General features: G+C 39.2%; 1 protein-coding gene and 1 non-coding gene across 2 annotated transcripts in view; one reads left to right on the forward strand and one right to left on the reverse strand.

Moving 5' to 3' along the window:
* Positions 1-20212, reverse strand: part of IQGAP2 (IQ motif containing GTPase activating protein 2) — a 350559-nt gene that overhangs the window by 280137 nt on the left and 50210 nt on the right. The window contains exon 2 of the mRNA XM_043975838.1: positions 3878-3977. Within this exon, the coding sequence (XP_043831773.1) occupies positions 3878-3977 (100 nt within the window). The remainder of the gene's footprint in view (positions 1-3877; positions 3978-20212) is intronic.
* On the forward strand, positions 18630-18736 carry LOC122737553. Its single transcript, XR_006354381.1, has one exon. It is a non-coding gene; the product is annotated as a U6 spliceosomal RNA (small nuclear RNA).

Genomic DNA, 20212 nt, shown 5'->3' on the forward strand with positions numbered 1-20212 from the left:
GAAAATCTTTTCAGTACCCTCTAACATTTTTTTTTTTAGTGAGGCAATTGGGGTTAAGTGACTTGCCCAGGGTCACACAGCTAGTAAGTGTTAAGTGTCTGAGGCCGGATTTGAACTCAGGTACTCCTGACTCCAGGGCCAGTGCTCTATCCACTGCGCCACCTAGCTGCCCCCGCCCTCTAACACATTTAACAGATGAAACTTTGAGGCAAAAAAAAAGATGTGTACCAACCAAGAAGAACAGGGCACTACATATACTTCTACAAATTCTTTGATTAAAAAACCTCATTAATCCAGCTTTCCAGATAGCATCTTATCATTGGGACCAGCCAGTAGTAAGATAAGCCAAGAGTACTTACTGTTTTATTATTCTACAGAAGAAAAGATCAGAAAATATTGAGTCCTCAGCTGCAAAACTGTACTTTGTACAGTACAAATCACCACCAAATCACAGTAAGTGAATGGCTACTTAACCCCATATACTACTTTGCCACACAAATACCAGGTGAAAATCAAAGTTCTCCTGCCTCCTCTGATAAAAGGTACTAAGTACACATACTTTGATGGTCTTCACTTTCTCCTTGGATAACCAAGATCTACTTATATTAGGAGTCCAAATAGACAACAGTTACTCAAAGAAGTGTCTACACCCTTATTAGCCACAGATGCAGGTTTAGAAGGAAGTGTGATTAATGAACTTGTCTCCCTACAGGTAGGTAGTCAATTCCTGGCGCTATGCCAGAAGATAGCGTGCAGGACTATTTTTCATGGTTCTGCAGATTTTTAGCTTATTTATTTGCGGGGGGGGGGGGGGCGGTTGTTTTGGTTTTGGTTTTTTGGTGAGGCCATTGGGGTTAAGTGACTTGCCCAAGGTCACACAGCTAGTGTCAAGTGTCTGAGGCCGAATTTGAACTCAGGTCCTCCTGACTCCAGGGCCGGTGCTTTATCCACTGCGCCATTTAGCTGCCCACTTTTAGCTTATTTATTTATTCGTTCATTTATCCATTCATTCATTTATGTCTGTTGGTTGACTGGTTGGTTGGCAGAGATTGGAGGGAAGCAGTTTAGGAGAAAGTGAGGAAGAACATAAAAATAATTTGCTGTTGCTTCCATATTACCCCTTTTTGCCCACCATCACTAGCCTGGTAATATAGCAGCAATACAGGCCAGACAGAGCAGGATCTTTAACAATGACAAGAAGGGTGGAGCAAGCATGAAGATGCTCAAGCAATGATGTGTAACCATGGAAGCAGCCCTTGGACTCCAAAGGAATTCTACCAATATTTATCTGGCCTACTCATATTTTAAAGGAACATAGGTTCTGCTTCCCAGATCTGTACTCTTAAAAAAAGGCCCCAGTCTCTTTATCTAACTTAGTATAAAACCTGCACATCACCTAATTCCCTGGGATCATCCAGAAATTGGCTGTGGCCTGGATGGAGCTCATTTCCTGGAAGCAGTTATAGGTACGGGTTCATTTCCACTAGCCAGACATGGGGGAAGGGGGACTCTCATCTTCATCTAGGGTTCATGAACTTATTCTTTTTAATATTGTGCTAACTACATTTCAATATGCTTGGTTTGGGCAAGGAACAGTAGTAGAACACACCGGTAATTCTTACTTTTGGATAAGGCTGAAGCTGGTGGGTAGATGGAGTTTGGGATTTCTGAGCTACATCATGAGGCTAAAAGCCAACTGGGTGACCACACTAAGTCCTGAAATAATATAGTGAGCCCTAAGGAGTGGGAAGCTATAAGACTACCTAAGAAGGGATGCATTGGCCAGACTAGAAAGAGAGCAGGTCAAAGTTTCTGTGCTGATCAACAAGGGGATCCAGTTCATTAGTGGCTACTAAACTTCTAGCTTGGGAGAGACAGAGAGACCTGGTCTATGATGGGACATGACATAATATAAGCACAACTTAACCATGATACAAACACATATAACACAACCTAATAAGTATGTTGTTTCCTTTGTATATATATTTTGATTTATGAATTTTAAAACATTATTCTAACAAGAGGCATAAAGGCTTTACCAAGGCTGCCAAAGGGGTCCCTGATAGAAAAAGGTTAAAAAACAACAACCTGGGTCTAATGGGCAGCAATGAAACAAAGCATATACATCTTGTACTCTTCCCATAAGAGTATATCCACAGGGGCAGCTAGATGGTGCAGTGGATAAAGCACTGGCCCTGGATTCAGGAGGACCTGAGTTCAAATCCGACCTCAGACACTTGACACTTACTAGCTGTGTGACCCTGGGCAAGTTACTTAACCCCAATTGCTTCACCAAAAAAAAAAAAAAAAAAAGAGTATGTCCACAGAATTTGTAAATAAATCAACACATACTATAGTTAAATGAACTGAAAGTCCTTGAAATCTCAAATTTGACCTGAACAGGTGTTTTAAAAAGTACTTGAGGGGGCAGCTAGGTGGCACAGTGGATAAAGCACCGGCCCTGGATTCAGGAGTACCTGAGTTCAAATCCGGCCTCAGACACGTGACACTTACTAGCTGTGTTACCCTGGGCAAGTCACTTAACCTCCATTGCCCCACCAAAAAAAAAAAAAAAGTACTTGAGTTATTTTCCAATAGCCACAGGAGGTTACTAGCTGCCCTTTCCCGAGACATGGTTTTCCCAGCCTATTAGCCAGTATCTGTATATATTTAAACTTGGGGGGAGATGAGTCAACATACAAGGGAAAGTAACTCCTCTAACTCTGTTTTTATGTTCCTCTCCCACCACCACAGAAGCTATGTTTAGTCTGGGACCTCTAGAGACCAGAAAAGCACTGGTTCATCTCAAAAGCAGGAACTACCTCCAGCAGCAACCCTCAGTCACAGTCACCAAGCATAGCCTAGAGCAGCATTTTTTTTTTCTATTATGGACCTTTTGGTTATTTGGTGAAACCTATGGCCCCCTTCTCAAAGCAAAGTTTTAAAAATTTTATAAAACAAAACATGGGATTACAAAGGAAATCAGCCGTACTTATGTACTATTTTATTTTATTTGAAACTGGGTATTCTGGGGCAACTAGGTGGCACAGTGGATAAAGCACTGGCCTTGGATTCAGGAGGACCTGAGTTCAAATCCGGCCTCAGACACTTGACACTTACTAGCTGTGTGAGACCCTGGGCAAGTCACTTAACCCTCACTGCCTTGCCAAAAAAAAAAAAGGGAGGCGAAAAAAAAAGAAATAAAGAAATTGGGTATTCCTATCACACTTAGGCTAGAAGTGTAGTGGCTACTTGTATACTTTATCCCACTGTTTGACCTGCTCTGTTAACCTTCTCAGTAGAATATTCTTAAATGCATAAAATAAAATACATAAGATTACAGAGGAAACCAAAAGTTTCTATCCAAGTTCATAGAACTCTTTAAAATCCATCCATGGACCCTGGAGGACCCTTGCCGTAGAGGGCTGGAGAGGGCTTACCTGTTCCGTAGCCTATGCTGAGCAGATTGTACAAATAGAAATGCCAATTTACCTACCTTCGAATTGAGTGAGAATGAATAATCTGATTCAGGGAGTGAGGTCACCAATCATGTCCTTCTCTGACCTTCCCAGAAGGGCAAAGAGAGATGAAAGCCTTGCTAATAATGCCTGACCTGGTCTATGTCCTACCTTCAATAAGACCACGCCTAAATTATCCCAGAAAGGTAAGATTATATCCTCTATGTAGGATGTCTATGAGGGACAAGTTTTAGTACCTTCAGAAACTTCCTCAAGATCAGCACTGAATATCTGTGGATGAATCGGCCCAATCTGAAAGCTCATCTCCGAAGCTCAAGACAGACAGACAGACAGACAGACAGACAGACAGACACACACACACACACACACACACACACACACACTCAGCAAGAATTTACCTTTTGGCTTCCTCAAGATGGCACAGATACTCGTATGCAATGTTCTGACGCCTCCTCTCATCCATTTCTTCTGCAGAAAGTCTTTCATCATCCACGATAGCTGTAAGTAGAAAAAGACATCGTGTGAGCTATAAATTAAATCATTCTTTAAATTTAAATGCAGGGGCAGCTAGGTGGCACAGTGAATAGAGCACTGGCCCTGGATTCAGAAGGACCTGAGTTCAAATCAGGCCTCAGACACTCGACACTAGCTGTGTGACCCTGGGCAAGTCACTTAACCACCATTGCCCCACCAAAAAAAAAAATTAAATGCAAAGGGTGCAGCTAGGTGGCAGTGGATAAAGCACAGGCCCTAGATTCAGGAGGACCTGAGTTCAAATCCAACCCCAGACACTTGGCAGTTATTAGCTGTGTGACCTTGGGCAAGTCACTTAACCCTCACTGCCTCAAAAAAAAACCAAACAAAAATTTTAAATGAAAAGTACTACTGATTTGTTTCCAAAATAAGCTTTTGTTGTTGTTATTGTTCTAATCCCAAACCCTCAAAGGCTGACTACTGATACTCAAACTAACTTTTCATAAGATTTTCACTGAAATTGTGTAGTATCCTTTTGGTTTCATATAGAAAGCAGGATAGAAATTGGGGGTGCTGTTGTTGCTCAGTCATTTTTCCAATCATGTCCAACTTTTCATGAACCTATTTGGAGATTATTTGGCAAAGACACTGGAGCTGTTTGCCAGTTCCTTCTCCAGCTCGTTTGAGAGATGAGGAAACTGAGGCAAACAGGGTAAAGTAACTTTCCCAGGGTCACACAGCTAGTAAGGGTCAGAGGCTGGATTTGAACTCAGGATGATGACTCTTCCTGATTTCAGGCCCAGAGCTCTACCCACTGCACCACCTCACTGCCCTATATGCCTATCAGAGAAAGATGCAGATTCAAAGAAGTTTTGCCGCAGGAGCTGAAGGAAGATTCAATTAATTAATCTATGCTACTATAATAGTGGATTGTGGTTAAGAATGGAACCTATGGTGGCGCAGTGGATAGAGCACTGGCCCTGGAGTCAGGAGTACCTGAGTTCAAATCCGGCCTCAGACACTTAACACTTACTAGCTGTGTGACCCTGGGCAAGTCACTTAACCCCAATTGCCTCACTAAAAAAAAAAAAAAAAAGAATGGAACCTATGATTTCAAAGGCATAAGAAACTCACAAGTGAGAAAATTCCTTCAGCACTTTCTCAGTAACTTATAGTCATGCCTAAAAGGTAGGTTATTATCCTCAATTTACAGTTGAGGAAACTGAGGTAGACTAGTTTAGTGATTTGCCCAGGATCACATAGGCACTATGGGACTGGGGCTAGAACTGAGCCCAGGCCTTCCGGGCTTCCAGATCAATTCTCTATCTACCACACTACACTTCCTCTTAATGAAATAATCATTAATAAACATAGGGTCATAGATTTAGACCTAAAAGCATACTTGGAGGTCAGTCATTTTGTTCATGAAGAAATGAAGAACCTAAGCTGAGCAGCTAAGCTTCAAGAACAGCACAGGACATTAAATGGGCCCCATTTGTACAATTTAAGGGGTAAGCTATTAGTTCATACATTGGAGGTCAGGGACCTCATTTCATTGATCTGCACAGTCCCCTCAGGAAACATGTAATAAATGCTGTGGAACATTAAGCAAAGATACTTTCAAATCCTTCTTTCCTTCACTATCTTGTGTTCTTTCCCTTGGGGAACATCATTTCCTCAGGACATCAGTAAAACTCACTCTTTCAGACCAGACCTGTGTTGTGATTTGATGCAGGGAATATCTGGTAAAAAAAACATCCTCAACCAATGTCCTCTGCAAAGTATAGTCTTAGAGGGTTGTATGGGGCACTGAGACCTAAAGGATTTGCCCAGTCATAGAGTCAATAGCTATCAAACTTAAACCCAGGTCTTCCTGACTCCACAATCCAAGGTTAGCTCTTAATTGCCTATATGTGCCTCTCACTCTTAATCCCAGAAGAAAATCTCTTCCCCTTCCTGATCCCCTATTTTAAAAAAAAATGTAAATTTTTTCCAGAACTTGATATCTCTTCACTGAGTAGTAGCAGACCAAGCATTTTTACTTCATTCTTTTCAATTCAATAAAAAAACTAATAAAAACCTTCTTATATTTGAGTCCCATTCAAATCTCACTTCTATAAAAGACAGCATCTCATCATTTCCTCCTTATGCTTCCCTCTTTGGGGGAAGATGTCCTGACCTTAGCAACTCACTGTACTTACACTAGCCAATAAGGGACTACTCCCCTCTCTCTAGAAAGTCCCTGCCTTCCTCGCCTCATCAATCCATTCTCCATAATAGGCTTAAGACAGATTCGGGGCTCTGTGGTTATTTGGGGTATTTTCCTAAAGAAGACAATAGCATTGTTCTTGGCAATTAACTTCCTTGTCTTATATCTGTTGACCCGAGCTAGCCCGTTCACACAGTGGAAAGAACATGGAGACAGATCAAGCTAAAATCATCCCTAGTATCTAGGTGGCTCAGTGGATGGAATACTGGCTCTGGAGCCAGGAAAACCCGAGTTCAAATTCAGCTTCAGAAATTTACTAGATATGTGACTCTAGGCAAGTTGCTTAACCTGTTTGTCTCAGTTTCTTCAACTGTAAAATGGGGATAATAACAGCACTGACCTCTCCGGGTTGTTGTAAGAAATAATTTGTAAGGTAATATTTGTAAAGCACTTAGTGCCTGGTACATAGTAGGTGCTGCATAAATGATTGTTTCAGGAGGCAGCTAGGTGGAGCAGTGGATAAAGCACTGGCTCTGGATTCAGGAGGACCTAAGTTCAAATCCAGCCTCAGACACTTGCTTGACACTTACTAGCTGTGTGACCCTGGGCAAGTCACTTAACCCTCATTGTCCTGCCCCCCCAATAAATAAATTAATGAATAAATCAATAACTAAGTAAATAAATGGATAAGTGTATTAATTAATTAATTGGTTAATTAATTAATGCTTGTTTCCTTCCATTCAACCACTACTACTGGAAAATAATCAAAGCTCATGTTCCATTGCTCAGCAGCATCTCTGTAAAATGATGGGTTTGGAATAGTTCTCTTCAATCAGTACTAGTTCTAATGAGAGCTAGTATTAAGTCTAAAAAGGTAGACTTCAACTTCTAGAACACTGAATCATACAACCTAGTTCTATAGCCCCATAGATTTCAAAAGTCCTACAAACTACATCCAACCTGTCAGGGAATTTCTTGAGGTCCTCTGTGATGTTGTTAGAACACTTTCCCTTCCTCCCATCTAACAGGTATAACTGTCAAACTACAACCACACCAAAAATGAATTTGTTATCTTTGTCTTGTTGATGGGATATGGTGGAATCTTAGAGTTGCTTTAATTTTTATTTCTGATGATTAGAGATTTTGAACATCATCTCACAAAACTTTGGAGAGAAGGATGCTATTTAGAATTGAGAGATTTTAGAGACTTCAAGTTAGAAAGAGATGCAGCAGTAATGCAAGGAGAGCCTAAAATATTGCCAATTAATTGAAGCTAGTAAACATATGAGGGAGAGAGATAGTAATGATATACATGTAAATGTCAGCCCTTTTGTTTTGTTTATACCAACATTATCTCAGATATGAATCTCAGGTATTGTCTACAGACACCAACCTTAAGTAATACTAAGAGTTTGAAAAATTATAGAAATCTTATCTTTTGGGACTATCTCCCTCTCCATTACTCCCAAGCTTCCTTCTAAGTGGCTTTCTTAACACTTGCAATAGTTTTCTCAGTTGAACTTTTTCTTTGAATGCTTAGTTCCCCATTTTTAACATTATGTTCTACTGGTTCAGTCTGCCCCCAGATATGGGCATTACCAACAGGCACTATCAAGCTTCAACAACCAAAAATGAAATCTAATTGCCAGCCTCCCACTCAAATTCTACATTGCTACTTCTTTGAGTCATCTATGAGAAGAACAATTCTGCATCCTAGCCATGTTCCCCACCTTGGCTGCCCTGACAGAGGGTTAGTCCATGCTGGTAAGAGATCTTGCTCATAACCTTACCCATTCCAGCTCAGTTTGAGGTGAGGGAGGCAGGGACCCAAACACTATTTATACATTTGATTTGGGTTTCATTATCAAGTAGAGGTATTCAAATAAACATGCAAAAACATAATAAAGATTAAATTGATGAACAAAAAAATCACACAAGAGGGGCAGCTAGGTGGTGCAGTGGATAAAGCACCAGCCCTGGAGTCAGGAGGACCTGAGTTCAAATCCGACCTCAGACACTTGACACTTACTAGCTGTGTGACCCTGGGCAAGTCACTTAACCCCAATTGCCTCACCAAAAAAAAAAAAAAAAACACACACAAGATGTAAATATGAACAACAACAAATTCACATAAAGCACAGTGTCAACTATGCACCCTAAGAGAGGTGGATTTTAATGTAATAGCAGAAACACTGTGCTTTATATGAATTGTTTTTGTTATTGTTACTGATGTTGTTCAGTCCTTTTCAGTCATGTCTGACCCTTTATGACCCCATTTAGGGTTTTCTTGGCAAAGAAGTGGTTTGCTATTTCCTTCTCTGGTTCATTTTATAGATGAGGAAACTGAGGCAAACAGGGTTAAGTGACTTGCCCAGGGTCACACAGCTAGTAACTATCTGAGGTCAGATTTGAACTCAGAAAAATAAGTCTTCCTGACTCCAGGCCTGCACTCTATCTGCTGTGTCACTTAGGTGCCTGCAAGGCATTTACTATGTATATAGTATGAATGTGCTACCATTATTCTGGTCCTTAACTAAAGGTTATTCTCAACATGCACATTATAGTTTCAGTTCTGTTTCTTCACTATGCATTACATAATGTAAGTCTTTCAGTGTTTCCCTGAACTCTACATATTCATCCTTCAGTCAGAATCTACTTCATTCATATGCCCTAATTTGTCTAAGTCAGTCAAGTGTTTTGCTATTACAAATAGTACACCAGGTGGGGCAGCTAGATGGCTCAGTGGATAAAGCACTGGCCCTGGATTCAGGAGGACCTGAGTTCAAATCCGCCCTCAGACACTTGACATTTACTAGCTGTGTGACCCTAGGCAAGTCACTTAACCCCCATTGCCCCGCAAAAACAAACAAACAAAAAGTAGAAAAAGACAAATAGTACACCAGGAAGATTTGTGTGTAGAGAAGGGTTTTTTTTCCCTGTCAACCCAACCCCCTTGGGTTATGGCCCCAGTAGGGGTACCACTGTATCAAAGGATGGGAACATTCATATCGTAAGACAAATATCACTTGTTTACCATAGCAATACCAACAATTAATTAATTTATTATCTTTATCATACTAATGGGATCCATTTGAATTTTTCATTTCTAATAATAAGAGATTTTGAATACCATCTCATAAAACATCAGATTCTACTTAAAATATAGAGATTTTAAAGGGTTCAAGTTAGAAATACCAGCTGCCTTTCATTGGTCATTGATGTTTGAATAAATACTCAATATACAATCCATCTTTCAAGGACCAATTCAAATATCACTTTCTCAAGAATCTTCCCCTGATCACTGGGCAAAGGTGGTCTCAGTGTTCTTGATAACTACAGCAATTTTTATTATCCACAGGTTCTCTCCGGAGATCACAGAATTTGACTTTTCCTTCACAATGAATAAAATTAGAGTGACCACCATTACTGCAAGCCAAGACAGATATTTCTTTCCTACATTCCCTCTCCTTCCTTTCCCCCATTCCAATCAGTACAAATTCTAGTTTTGTAAAACCCATAATCCTTTGTTCACTGTGAGAGAATTTTATCTGTATAAGCAAACTATAAAGTAAGATTTCATCTTTTTTAGCTGAAGGAGAAATTGGGGGGGGCGGGGCAATGAGGGTTAAGTGACTTGCCCAGGGTCACACAACTAATAAGTGTCAAGTGTCTGAGGCCGTATTTGAAGTCAGGTCCTCCTGAATCCAGGGCTGGTGCTTTATCCACTGTGCTACTGAGCTGCCCATGAAGAAGGAAATTTTAACCTCAACTGCAGCTGATTTGTTCACATGCAAGAATACTGAAATATGCAAACATTTTTTAGTATTCCTAAATATTTACATAATAGAAACTACATTTTAGAAGATGCTATATTGCTCAAGACCCACCATAAAGCCTTCATTTGCTTGTTCACTTTTTTAATGAAGTTGTCCTAAATCTAAGCCCATTCTGAATAAGTTTGAGTTAGTCAAGTTTTCCTTAAATGCAAAAGTCAAACAGTCAGATCACTTGGCTTACTACCAAAAACAGCATCCACTTTTCTTTCTTTCTTTCTTTTTTTGCGGGGGGGGGGGGGGGTTGAGGCAATTGGGGTTAAGTGACTTGCCCAGGGTCACACAGCTAGTAATTGTTAAGTTTTTGAGGTCGGATTTGAACTCAGGTCCTCCTGAATCCAGGCCTGGTGCTCTATCCACTACACCACCTAGCTGCCCCAACAGCATCCATTTTGATGGCTCTTAATTGACTTTTTTTTTTTAAAGAGTGACTGATTATTTTCACCCTCCTGATGTTTATGAGTGTTTCTTCCCCCACTCCTGTACTTCTTTTCTCCTTTCCTACTCAAAGACGGCATTTTGAATTCCACATAAATGACACAAGAAAACTGTTCTCTATGAAACAAAACAAATCCTCACAGAATGTCATGTTAGTAGGGTAAGCTGGAGTTAGCTAATAAAGATAATTTTAAAAGTCAATTCCTTGTATAAAGATCAAATGATTAACCCTCTTCATAGTTTTATAGGAAGTACGTGAAATAGTCTAGCCTTGGTGAGGGTGAAATAGCAATGAAACTTGGAGAATACAAGATTTTTAAAAAATGTAACTTCCCCCAAATAGTGTTAAAAACATACCACTATATACTATTGCAGTGCCTAATCATTTAATTTTACCTACCTACCACCTTACCCCTCAAAAACGAAAAGCTATGGTATATTTCAAAAATAAAGTTAAATTCTCAAAATTATTTTTTAAAGTGAAAATGTTCTAACTTGGGTTATTAGAAACACACTCTAGATATCTATTATAGTACCAAAGCTAAGAATAATTTATTTGTAAGGAAGACAGCTTGATTTAAGAATGACCAAGGGAAAGTGAAATTAATCATCCTATAATAACTCTTTCTTTGCTTCTTCTTTTTTCTCTCCCAAGAATTGGAATAGAAACTGAACAAACCTGGAGAATTTAGAGCTCAAAGAACAATGATACATTCTGATTAACATTAAAAAATATTCCTATTTTTCAGAACAACATCTACCTTTTCAAAAACAGACCATGTGCTAGGACACAGAAAATGCAAATAAAAGTATTTTTTAAAAAGAAAAGAAGATTAAGCATATGCAGACCATCATCATAATTGACAAAGAAAAGGAAGAGATAAAGACCTAAATGAAGATTTAATAATGATATCCTGAATACTGTAGACTGAGAGGGTCAAAGAATTAATCAAAGAAAATAAAAACTGTGCGAAAGAATGAAAATAATGAGACAAAGTACTCAAATTTCTTGGATCTGGCTAAAAGTTGTCATTAGAGAAAAAAATCTCTTTGGAAATATAAATGAACAAAATACAAAGAGAGAATTATCTTTAGACCAGTGGCTGTGGCTACAGAGATATGTAAAGAAATAAAAAGAGAACATCTAGCTGGCCTTGATGAGTTTAAGTCACTGGACACAAGCAAACTACACTGTGACATTGAAAGAAGGGGGGGGGGGGAATAAGAAGGAAAGGGAAATATTCTCATAGTGGGAAGAAGGCCAGGATGAACAGCAGCATGCATATCTTGGTCAGGCTGAAAACGGTGAACACTCGTCAATCAGAAGCCCATGAACCAGGGCAGAAGACAGGGCACAGGAATACAAGCAGGGCAGATGTGATCACTGAGCCAATGATATTCAAAAAATAACAGAGAAAAGAGAAGGTGCCAAAGGATCAAAGAAGGGCAAATGCCCCAGTTTTCAAAATAGTGACAAGAATTGTATCAAGGCCAGAGAACCTGACTTCAGTTCCCGGCAGTTTTAGAATTAGAAAGATGAGAGAAAGGAAATGATAATCGGTCAAGTTCATCAAGAACAGGCCATGCCAAAGTATGGCATTTCTTTGACAGGGTTAGTAAACTAGCAGATCAGCATTTAAGCATACTTTCCTAGATTTTTAAGCAAAGGATTTGACAAAAATGCCTGGTGCACTACTCTTTTTCTTTCTTTCTTTCTTTCTTTTTTTTGCTTATAATATTTTTTAAACTCAATAGATTTTATTTTTCCCTAATTACATGTTAAAACAATTTTTAACATTTGGTTGTTTTTTTTTTTAAGTTTTGAGATCCAAATTCTATCTATCCCTCTTTCCCTCCCCCTACCCCAAACTTCCTGAAACAGTAAGCAATCAGATACAGGTTATGCATATGCAATCATGTAATACATTTCCATGTTAGTTATTTTATAGGAGGAGAACAAATAAAAGAATGAAAGAAAGTGAAAAACAGCATGTTTCGGTCTGTACTCAAACAATATCAGTTCTTTCTCTGGAGGCAGATAGTATGTTTCACCATTAGTCCTTTGGGATTGTCTTGGATCATTATATAGCTGAGAATAGCTAAGTCATTCACAGTTCTTCATCATACAATATTCCTGTTACTGTATACAATGTTCTCCTGGTTCCATTCTGTTCACTTCACTTTGTATCAGTTAATGTAAGTCTTTCTAAGGGTTTTTTTTTTTAAATCATCCTGCTTGTCATTTTTTATAGTACAATAATATTCCATTACAATCATATACCACAGCTTGTTTAGCTATACCTCAATTGATGGGCATCCCTTTGTTTCCCAAATCTTAGCCACTACAAAAAGAGCCTGGTGCACTACTCTTATGGGGAAAAATGAGGAGATTAGGCTGGATGTTAGTATAAATAGATAATTCAGATCTCGCTAAAAGGCTGGACTAAAAAAACAATCACTAACAGTTTGATGCCAATTTAGGAGGTCCCCAACAAAGCATACCAAGGTTCTACAGCTTGATCCTGCCCTAACAATTTTATCAGTAATTGGGATAAAGGAATAGATATGCTTATCAAATCTGTCAATGACATAAACCCAGAGGGATGCATAGCCAATAAGATGGATAACACAGTTTGGATTTAAAAAAAAAAAAAAACTTGACAGGATAGAACATAGGGCTGAATCTGGGTAAAATTTAACGGGGATAAATGGAAAGTTTTGCACTTTGGTTCAAAATATCAACTTCACAAGTACAAGATGGGAGATGAATGGATAGATAACAGTTCCTTAGGGGAGGGAAGAATAGGAGTTTCAATGACCCATAAGTTTAATTAATATAAGTCAACAAGATGGCACGGCCAAGAAAAAGTTAATGCTATTGTAGGTTAGATTGATAGATTAATACAGCCAGGAACGGGGAGATGATACTCCTGTTGTGCTCCCATCAGAACACACTGGAGTAATAGTTTAAGTTCTAGACAAGCTAATTTAGGAAGAACAATAATTTAATAGGAGGGCATCCAGAAGATGCTGGGAAACCAACAGGAGGAAACCAGATGGCAAAGCACCTTGAGTCCAGGATACATGAGGATAGGGTGAAGGAAAATTAGGAGGCATGAAGGAGCTAAATTCTAGTATTTAAAGGGCTCTCATGTGGAAGAAGGATAAAGTTTGTGCTGCTTGGCCCTGAAAACAGAACTAGGAAAATGGGTTGAAGTGGCAAAATGATTAATGTAAGAAAGTTTACCTTATATCTAGTCTAATAATTGGAACTAACCAAAGGATGTAGTGATCCCTTGTGATGGAATGGGTTCCCTCTCACTAGAGTTTTGCAAGTAGAGATTGGGGGACCACTTTTCAAGAACACTATAGAATGAATTCCTATTCAGATACAGGTGAGACTAGATGTCCTCTGAAGTCCATTCTGACTCTGATTCTATAAGGAACCTTTTCATCTTTATTGAAGTAATGTAGAATTTGTATAAGTAGTCTTAAAGGATTTATTTTCCCACATGTAAAACAGATGATGCCTACAGACTCTTCATCTGGTTATTACACAAGCAGAGTAGGTACAGAAAGGAACACAACCATGCTCTAAGGACCTGAGAAAATGAAAAGCTGTATAAAACCCAGAGACTAGAAAAGCCACACAGATTGTGGCAAGCCAATGTATGAAGTTATTTGATATTTGATATGCTATGGCTTAACACCAGCTTTCCAAAGTATTTCACAACTACTAAATCTTAAGTATTAAATCTGTCACATGATCAAATACTTATCTAAACCAACTTTTCTTAAACTTAATCTAAGTCATTTGCAATACTACATGTACATGTGGATGTGTGCTGCATATACACATTATGAATATGCATATGCAAATAAATATGTATGGATACATGTTGTGTGTGTGAGAGAGAGGAGGAGGAGGAGAAGGAGAAGAAACAGGAAGAGGAGAAAGGAAAGAGGAGAGGGAGAGAGAGAGAAAGAGAGAAAGAAAGAGAGAGAGAAAGGAAGAAAGAAAGGAAGGAAGGAAGGAAGGAAGGAAGGAAGGAAGGAAGGAAGGAAGGAAGGAAGGAAGGAAGGAAGGAAGGAAGGAAGGAAGGAAGGAAGGAAGGAAGGAAGGAAGGAAGGAAGGGGAAGGGGGAGAAGGAGAAGGAGAAGGAGAAGGAGAAGGAGAAGGAGAAGGAGAAGGAGAAGGAGAAGGAGAAGGAGAAGGAGAAGGAGAAGGAGAAGGAGAAGAAGAAGAAGAAGAAGAAGAAGAAAGAAAGAAAGAAAGAAAGAAAGAAAGAAAGAAAGAAAGAAAGAAAGAAAGAAAGAAAGAAAGAAAGAAAGAAAGAAAGAAAGAAAGAAAAACTGGCCTCAAAGCAGCAAGACTTGATATATCTCTGATAAAAACTGGCTGAATGACACTGGAAAAGTCACTTAACCTCTAAGTACTCTAAATCAGTGGGGTCAAACTCAGATAGAAAAACTGATCCCTGAAGACTGCATAGCAATTAGGAAAACCACAAATTAACTTTATCTAGTTTATATTGTATATTTTATTTATTTTGTTAAACATTTTCCAATTATATTCTAATCTGATTTACCCCCCTGACCAGAGTTTGACACCTCTGCTCTAGATAACTCTCTAAGATTTAAAGTTGCCAAAGAAGGTATTGACTTGCATTGTTGGAGGGAATTTCCTTTCCAGAGAATTGTCTATACCAATGAAATCACAGGAACAGCCTCTATGTTCGTTTTTATTTATATCTGAAAAATTTGGGACAAGTTTTGTTATTGTGATTCTTTTTTTAAAGAAGATTTTGAGGGAATAGTGGGAAGATGGAAGAATAAGGCAGGAAATCACTTGGCTCTCTCAAACCTCCTCTCCCCAACAATGTAACACCTCAAAGTGAACTTTAAAGCAGCAGAAATAACTGAAAACTGGGGTAAACCAACTTGGTAAAGACAGCTTGGGAGGACTTTAGGAAAGATCTGACCAGCAGCAAAGTGCAGATGCTACCCATCAACAAACAGCAAGCCCTGGGGACACTTTTACCCCAGGGACTGTGTGGAGGTCCTATGGCTGATGGGCCCCTCCACTGGCACTGCATATGGGGCCCGAGCACATTAGTCAAATATGGTCCCAGGCTGTGGCAGCAGGTGGGGAGAAATGAGCATACTTCAGTGAGTACATTCCCTGAGGGACAGGGCCCTGCTGGTTGTGGTCACTTGCCAAAGAGCTTAGTCTGCGGTTTTGGTTCCAGGGCAGAAGGGTGAGCTGACTGACATTTGCATTGCTGGAGGAACCACAGGGAGCCAGATCATGGTAGTGCTGAGGGTCCTGGTCATGACTCAGGGGTGGAGAGGAGTACCTGAGGTCACTCATGCTCTAAGGTGTAAGCCAGAGGAGTAGTGACAGCACCTGGCCTCGGATCATAACACTTTGGAAGAAACAATAATCAAAGACCCATAGACAGAGCTCTGAAAACAACAGCACCAAACACCTAAAGCCCAAGACATTATTCCCTATATCCCAGGAGCAGAGCCCAACCCTAACAAAGTTAATATAATTTTTTTAAAAGGGAGAAGAAAACCAAATCACTGGTATCAAAAAGGAAAAGGGTAAATATACAACTAATGAAGATGAAACGGTACTACCAAATTCCTTCAATGAAACAAATATGGTGCTGATACATAAAGCAAAAAGAGCAAAAACAGAGAAAGGAAATTATAGGCCAATTTCATTAATGAACACTGATGCAAAAACTAAATAAAATACAAGCTAGGAAATTACAATATATCACGGAGATTATACATTGTGACCAAGTGGGATTTATACCAGGCATGAAGGGCTGGTTCAATATAAGAAAAACTATTGACATAATTGATTATATCAATAACAAAAGCCACAAAAATAATATATCAATAGATGCAGGGGGCAGCAAGGTGGCACAGTGGATAAGGCACTGGCCTTGGATTCAGGAGTACCTGAGTTCAAATCCAGCCTCAGACACTTGACAGTTACTAGCTGTGTGACCCTGGGCAAGTCACTTAACCCTCATTGCCCCTCCAAAACAAAACAACAAAAAAATAGATGCAGAAAAGACTTTTGACAAAATACAACATTCAGGAATTATGCCCAAAGAGTTATTAAAAACTACCTATTCCCTTTGACCCAATAATACCACTATTAGGTCTGTTTCCCAAGATGATCAGAGAAAAAGGAAAAGAATCGTTTTAGTCTAAAATACTTTTAGCAGCTCTTTGTGATAGTGAAGATCTGGGAATTGAGGAGATGCCCATCAGTTGGGGAATGGCTGAACAAGTTGTGGTATATGATTGTAACAGAACACTACTGTGCTGTAATGAATGACAAACAGGTTGGTTTTTAGAAAAGCATGGGAAGACTTGCATACAATAAAGAGTAAAACAAGCAGACCCCAAAGAACACTGTATACAGTAACAGCAATATTGTTCAAAGAGTAATGTGAATGACTAAGGTATGCTGAGTAATCCAAGTATTCAAATCAACTACAAAGCACTTAGGAAGGAAGATGCAATCCACCTCCAGAGAAAGAAGTGATATATGGGAGTATGTGCTGTATGGTTCACACATATATCTGTGTCAAATGTTGGCCTCTAGTTTGGGATTGGGAGAGAGGGAGGGAAACAGATCAGAACTCAAAATGTAACCAACAAAATAAAATGATAATAAAGTAAATATAAAAAACAAGGAACACTTCAATCAGGCTGACTTTAAAGAAGCTTTTTTCGCCCAACAAACTCAAATATAAGAATATTGAAGCAGGGTCTTTTTAGATCATATTTCTAAATTCCAATGGACCTCAAAGGTTATGTAATCCCATCCCCTCATTTTACAGATGAATAAACACCTCCATTAAAGTTATGTGACTTACCCAAAGTCACAAAGATTGTATACAGCAGTTGAGATTTGAGCCCAAGCCCTATGATTCTAGAATTCTTCCTACAATACCATGCTTCCTCCTTATACATGAGAAATATCAACACTTTAGCAATTAAAAATATCCTGGGAAAAAACCAAAACATTAGTTATGCTGTACAACTGTTAAAGTGGGGCTAGGGACCAAGGAGAACTTTATCACAAATGCTTTTCTTTCCACCCTAAAGCTAATGTTTAGAAATATGTCAAAGTGAGAAGCCCAAATAGAGATGAAGGGCATATTTGGGTAAGAAGTACAAACAAGCCAGTCCCTCTTAAATAGACTCATGATGACTAAGAGGCATGACCTGACACCCAGAGGAAGTTCTAGAGGAGTGGTTCTTTTACTCATCATTTCTATTTTGTGTTCAAGACCTCCAAGTTCAGAAACTTGACTGCCTTCTAGGTTGTCCCCCACAATCAAAAGGTTTCCTTGCTGTCAAACCTCCTTAATGCTGTGTACCTACTCCCTCCATTGAAGCTTAAAAAATAATTAATATTTAATTGAAGATGTAAAACCAAACAATTTAACACTAACCTGTGTGCTTTATTGACCTTTCATTGTCTTTAATCTTATGTCCTCAGACTGTAAGCTCTGATGATTAAGACAATATACGCTGGGGCAGCTAGGTGGCTCAATGGATAGAGCACCAGCCCTGGAGTCAGGAGTAACTGAGTTCAAATGTGACCTCAAACACTTAACACTTACTAGCTGTGTGACCCTGGGCAAGTCACTCAACCCCAATTGCCTCACTAAAAAAAAAGACAATATACACCTTTCTTTGGCCCTGCATAGGTTCCAGACACACAATGCTGATTTACTCTGCTGGCCACAGGACAGGGAGAGGGACTGGACTTATGATCTCATTAGGATAGGGAGCTACCAAGTGAGAAAACAAACTCCCTTTACCAATGCAGGCCAGGACCATTGCAATAACTTACAGCTTTAGAACTGCTTGTGGTATTGAGAGATTAAGTGGATTAAATGACTTACCATATAGGCAAGAGGTAGTAAGTACTTAAACCCTAGTCTTTTTGGTTTTGAGGAAGGCTTTCTATAAAATATAATACTGGGGCAGCTAGGTAGCGCAGTGGATAGAGCACCGGCCCTGGAGTCAGGAGTACCTGAGTTCAAATCTGGCCTCAGACACTTAACACACACTTACTAGCTGTGTGACCCTGGGCAAGTCACTTAACCCCAATTGCCTCATTAAAATAATAATAATAATAATAATAATAATAATAATACTGTGCTCCCTTTGGCAGTACATATACTAAAATTGGAATGATACAGAGAAGATTAGCATGGCCCCTGCACAAGGATGACAAGCAAGTTTGTAGAGTATAAAATATAATACTACATTGCCTCTCTGGTGATATTTGTTTTTTTTAGTTGTTTCAGTCATGTCTGACTCTTTGTGACCCTATTTGAGGTTTTCTTGGCAGAGATACTGGAGTGGTTTTCTATTTCCTTCTCCAGCTCATTATAGACGAGGAAATGGAGGCAAACAGGATTAAGTGACTTGCCCAGGGTCACACAGCTAGTGTCTGAGGCCAGATTTGAACTCAGTAAAATGAGTCTTCCTGATTGCAGGCCTGGCACTCTATCCACTGCTTCACCTAGCTGTTCACTTATCTGGCAATAAGGATTTTAAATTACAATGTTTAATTAAGCTACTATTTGTTTCAAATATCCTCAGTAATGTTTTCCTACCTTCTATAAGCATACATTCTAATTATCTCCAGGAGATCATGTTAAGATTTTTCTTTTCTCGCATATGTATAGATGATGTTCACAGGTACTTCCCCCTACTATCAATTTCTTGTTAGAAGTCAGAAGAAAGAGGGAAGGTTGCTGCTAAGCCCCCTTTGGTTGTCGGCTCTCACCACTCCTTGATCAAGATAAGTTTTCAGGAAGAAGGAGGCTTTCGTGTATATTTTGAAAGATGAATGGTTTAACTAATGGGATGTCTGTAGATATTACAAATGGGGGTTGGAAACAAGTGTGGAAGAAGAGACCAAATGGATCACCTTAGCTGGAACAAAGTAAGTATTCAAAAATGAAAAGGCAATTGATTAATGGAGGGATGATCTGGAAAGCAGCTTTGAAACCCTCCATGTGTCACTTGGATAAAAGCCAAGGAGAAACACCAAGGAATTGATGAAGAGATGAATCCACTGGAGGAGAAGACGGGTTAGAAAGTGATGCAATGGGGTGTAGGAGTCCATATGTTGTACAAGTTGATCCAAGTCTGAATGAGGACACTAGTTGGAGGTGGAAAATTTAATATAGATACAATTCCTGGTTAAAAAAAAAATTATGCAGAGGAAGGATCTAGCAACAGATTGAAGATGAAGAGGGAAGACATGAGGAAGACAAAGTAAAAAACAACAATTTTTCTGACTTCTGAAGGCAGGGGTGGGAAATGAGGGGGATTAGGTATGGCAAGACACCAAAGAGTAAATATGAATGTATCAATTGGCATAAAAACAGATTTTAAAAATTAAAGAAAATACAGAAACATCCTACTTTGAAGGGGGATCCACCATAACAAATGATTTTTCAAACGAAAGTGGTTTGAGGGAGGTTTTGCTAATATAACAGACTTAAATAGGCGGCTATGATGCGGAACAGAAGGGCGCCATTAGCATGAACATATGTTGCTTGTTAGTCAGTGTGAATGAACAAATCAGACAGGACAGTCAAGTTTTAAATCACTGCCAAAAACAAGGTTCCTGAATATATTACACTGTACAGATCTGTAGAGGCTAAGAACATGGAGTAAGCAGCTATAAGTTATACTTGCATATGGTTCAATCACCAAGCAGACTA

Source organism: Dromiciops gliroides, chromosome 1 (assembly GCF_019393635.1).
Source record: "Dromiciops gliroides isolate mDroGli1 chromosome 1, mDroGli1.pri, whole genome shotgun sequence".
Classification (NCBI taxonomy): domain Eukaryota; kingdom Metazoa; phylum Chordata; class Mammalia; order Microbiotheria; family Microbiotheriidae; genus Dromiciops; species Dromiciops gliroides.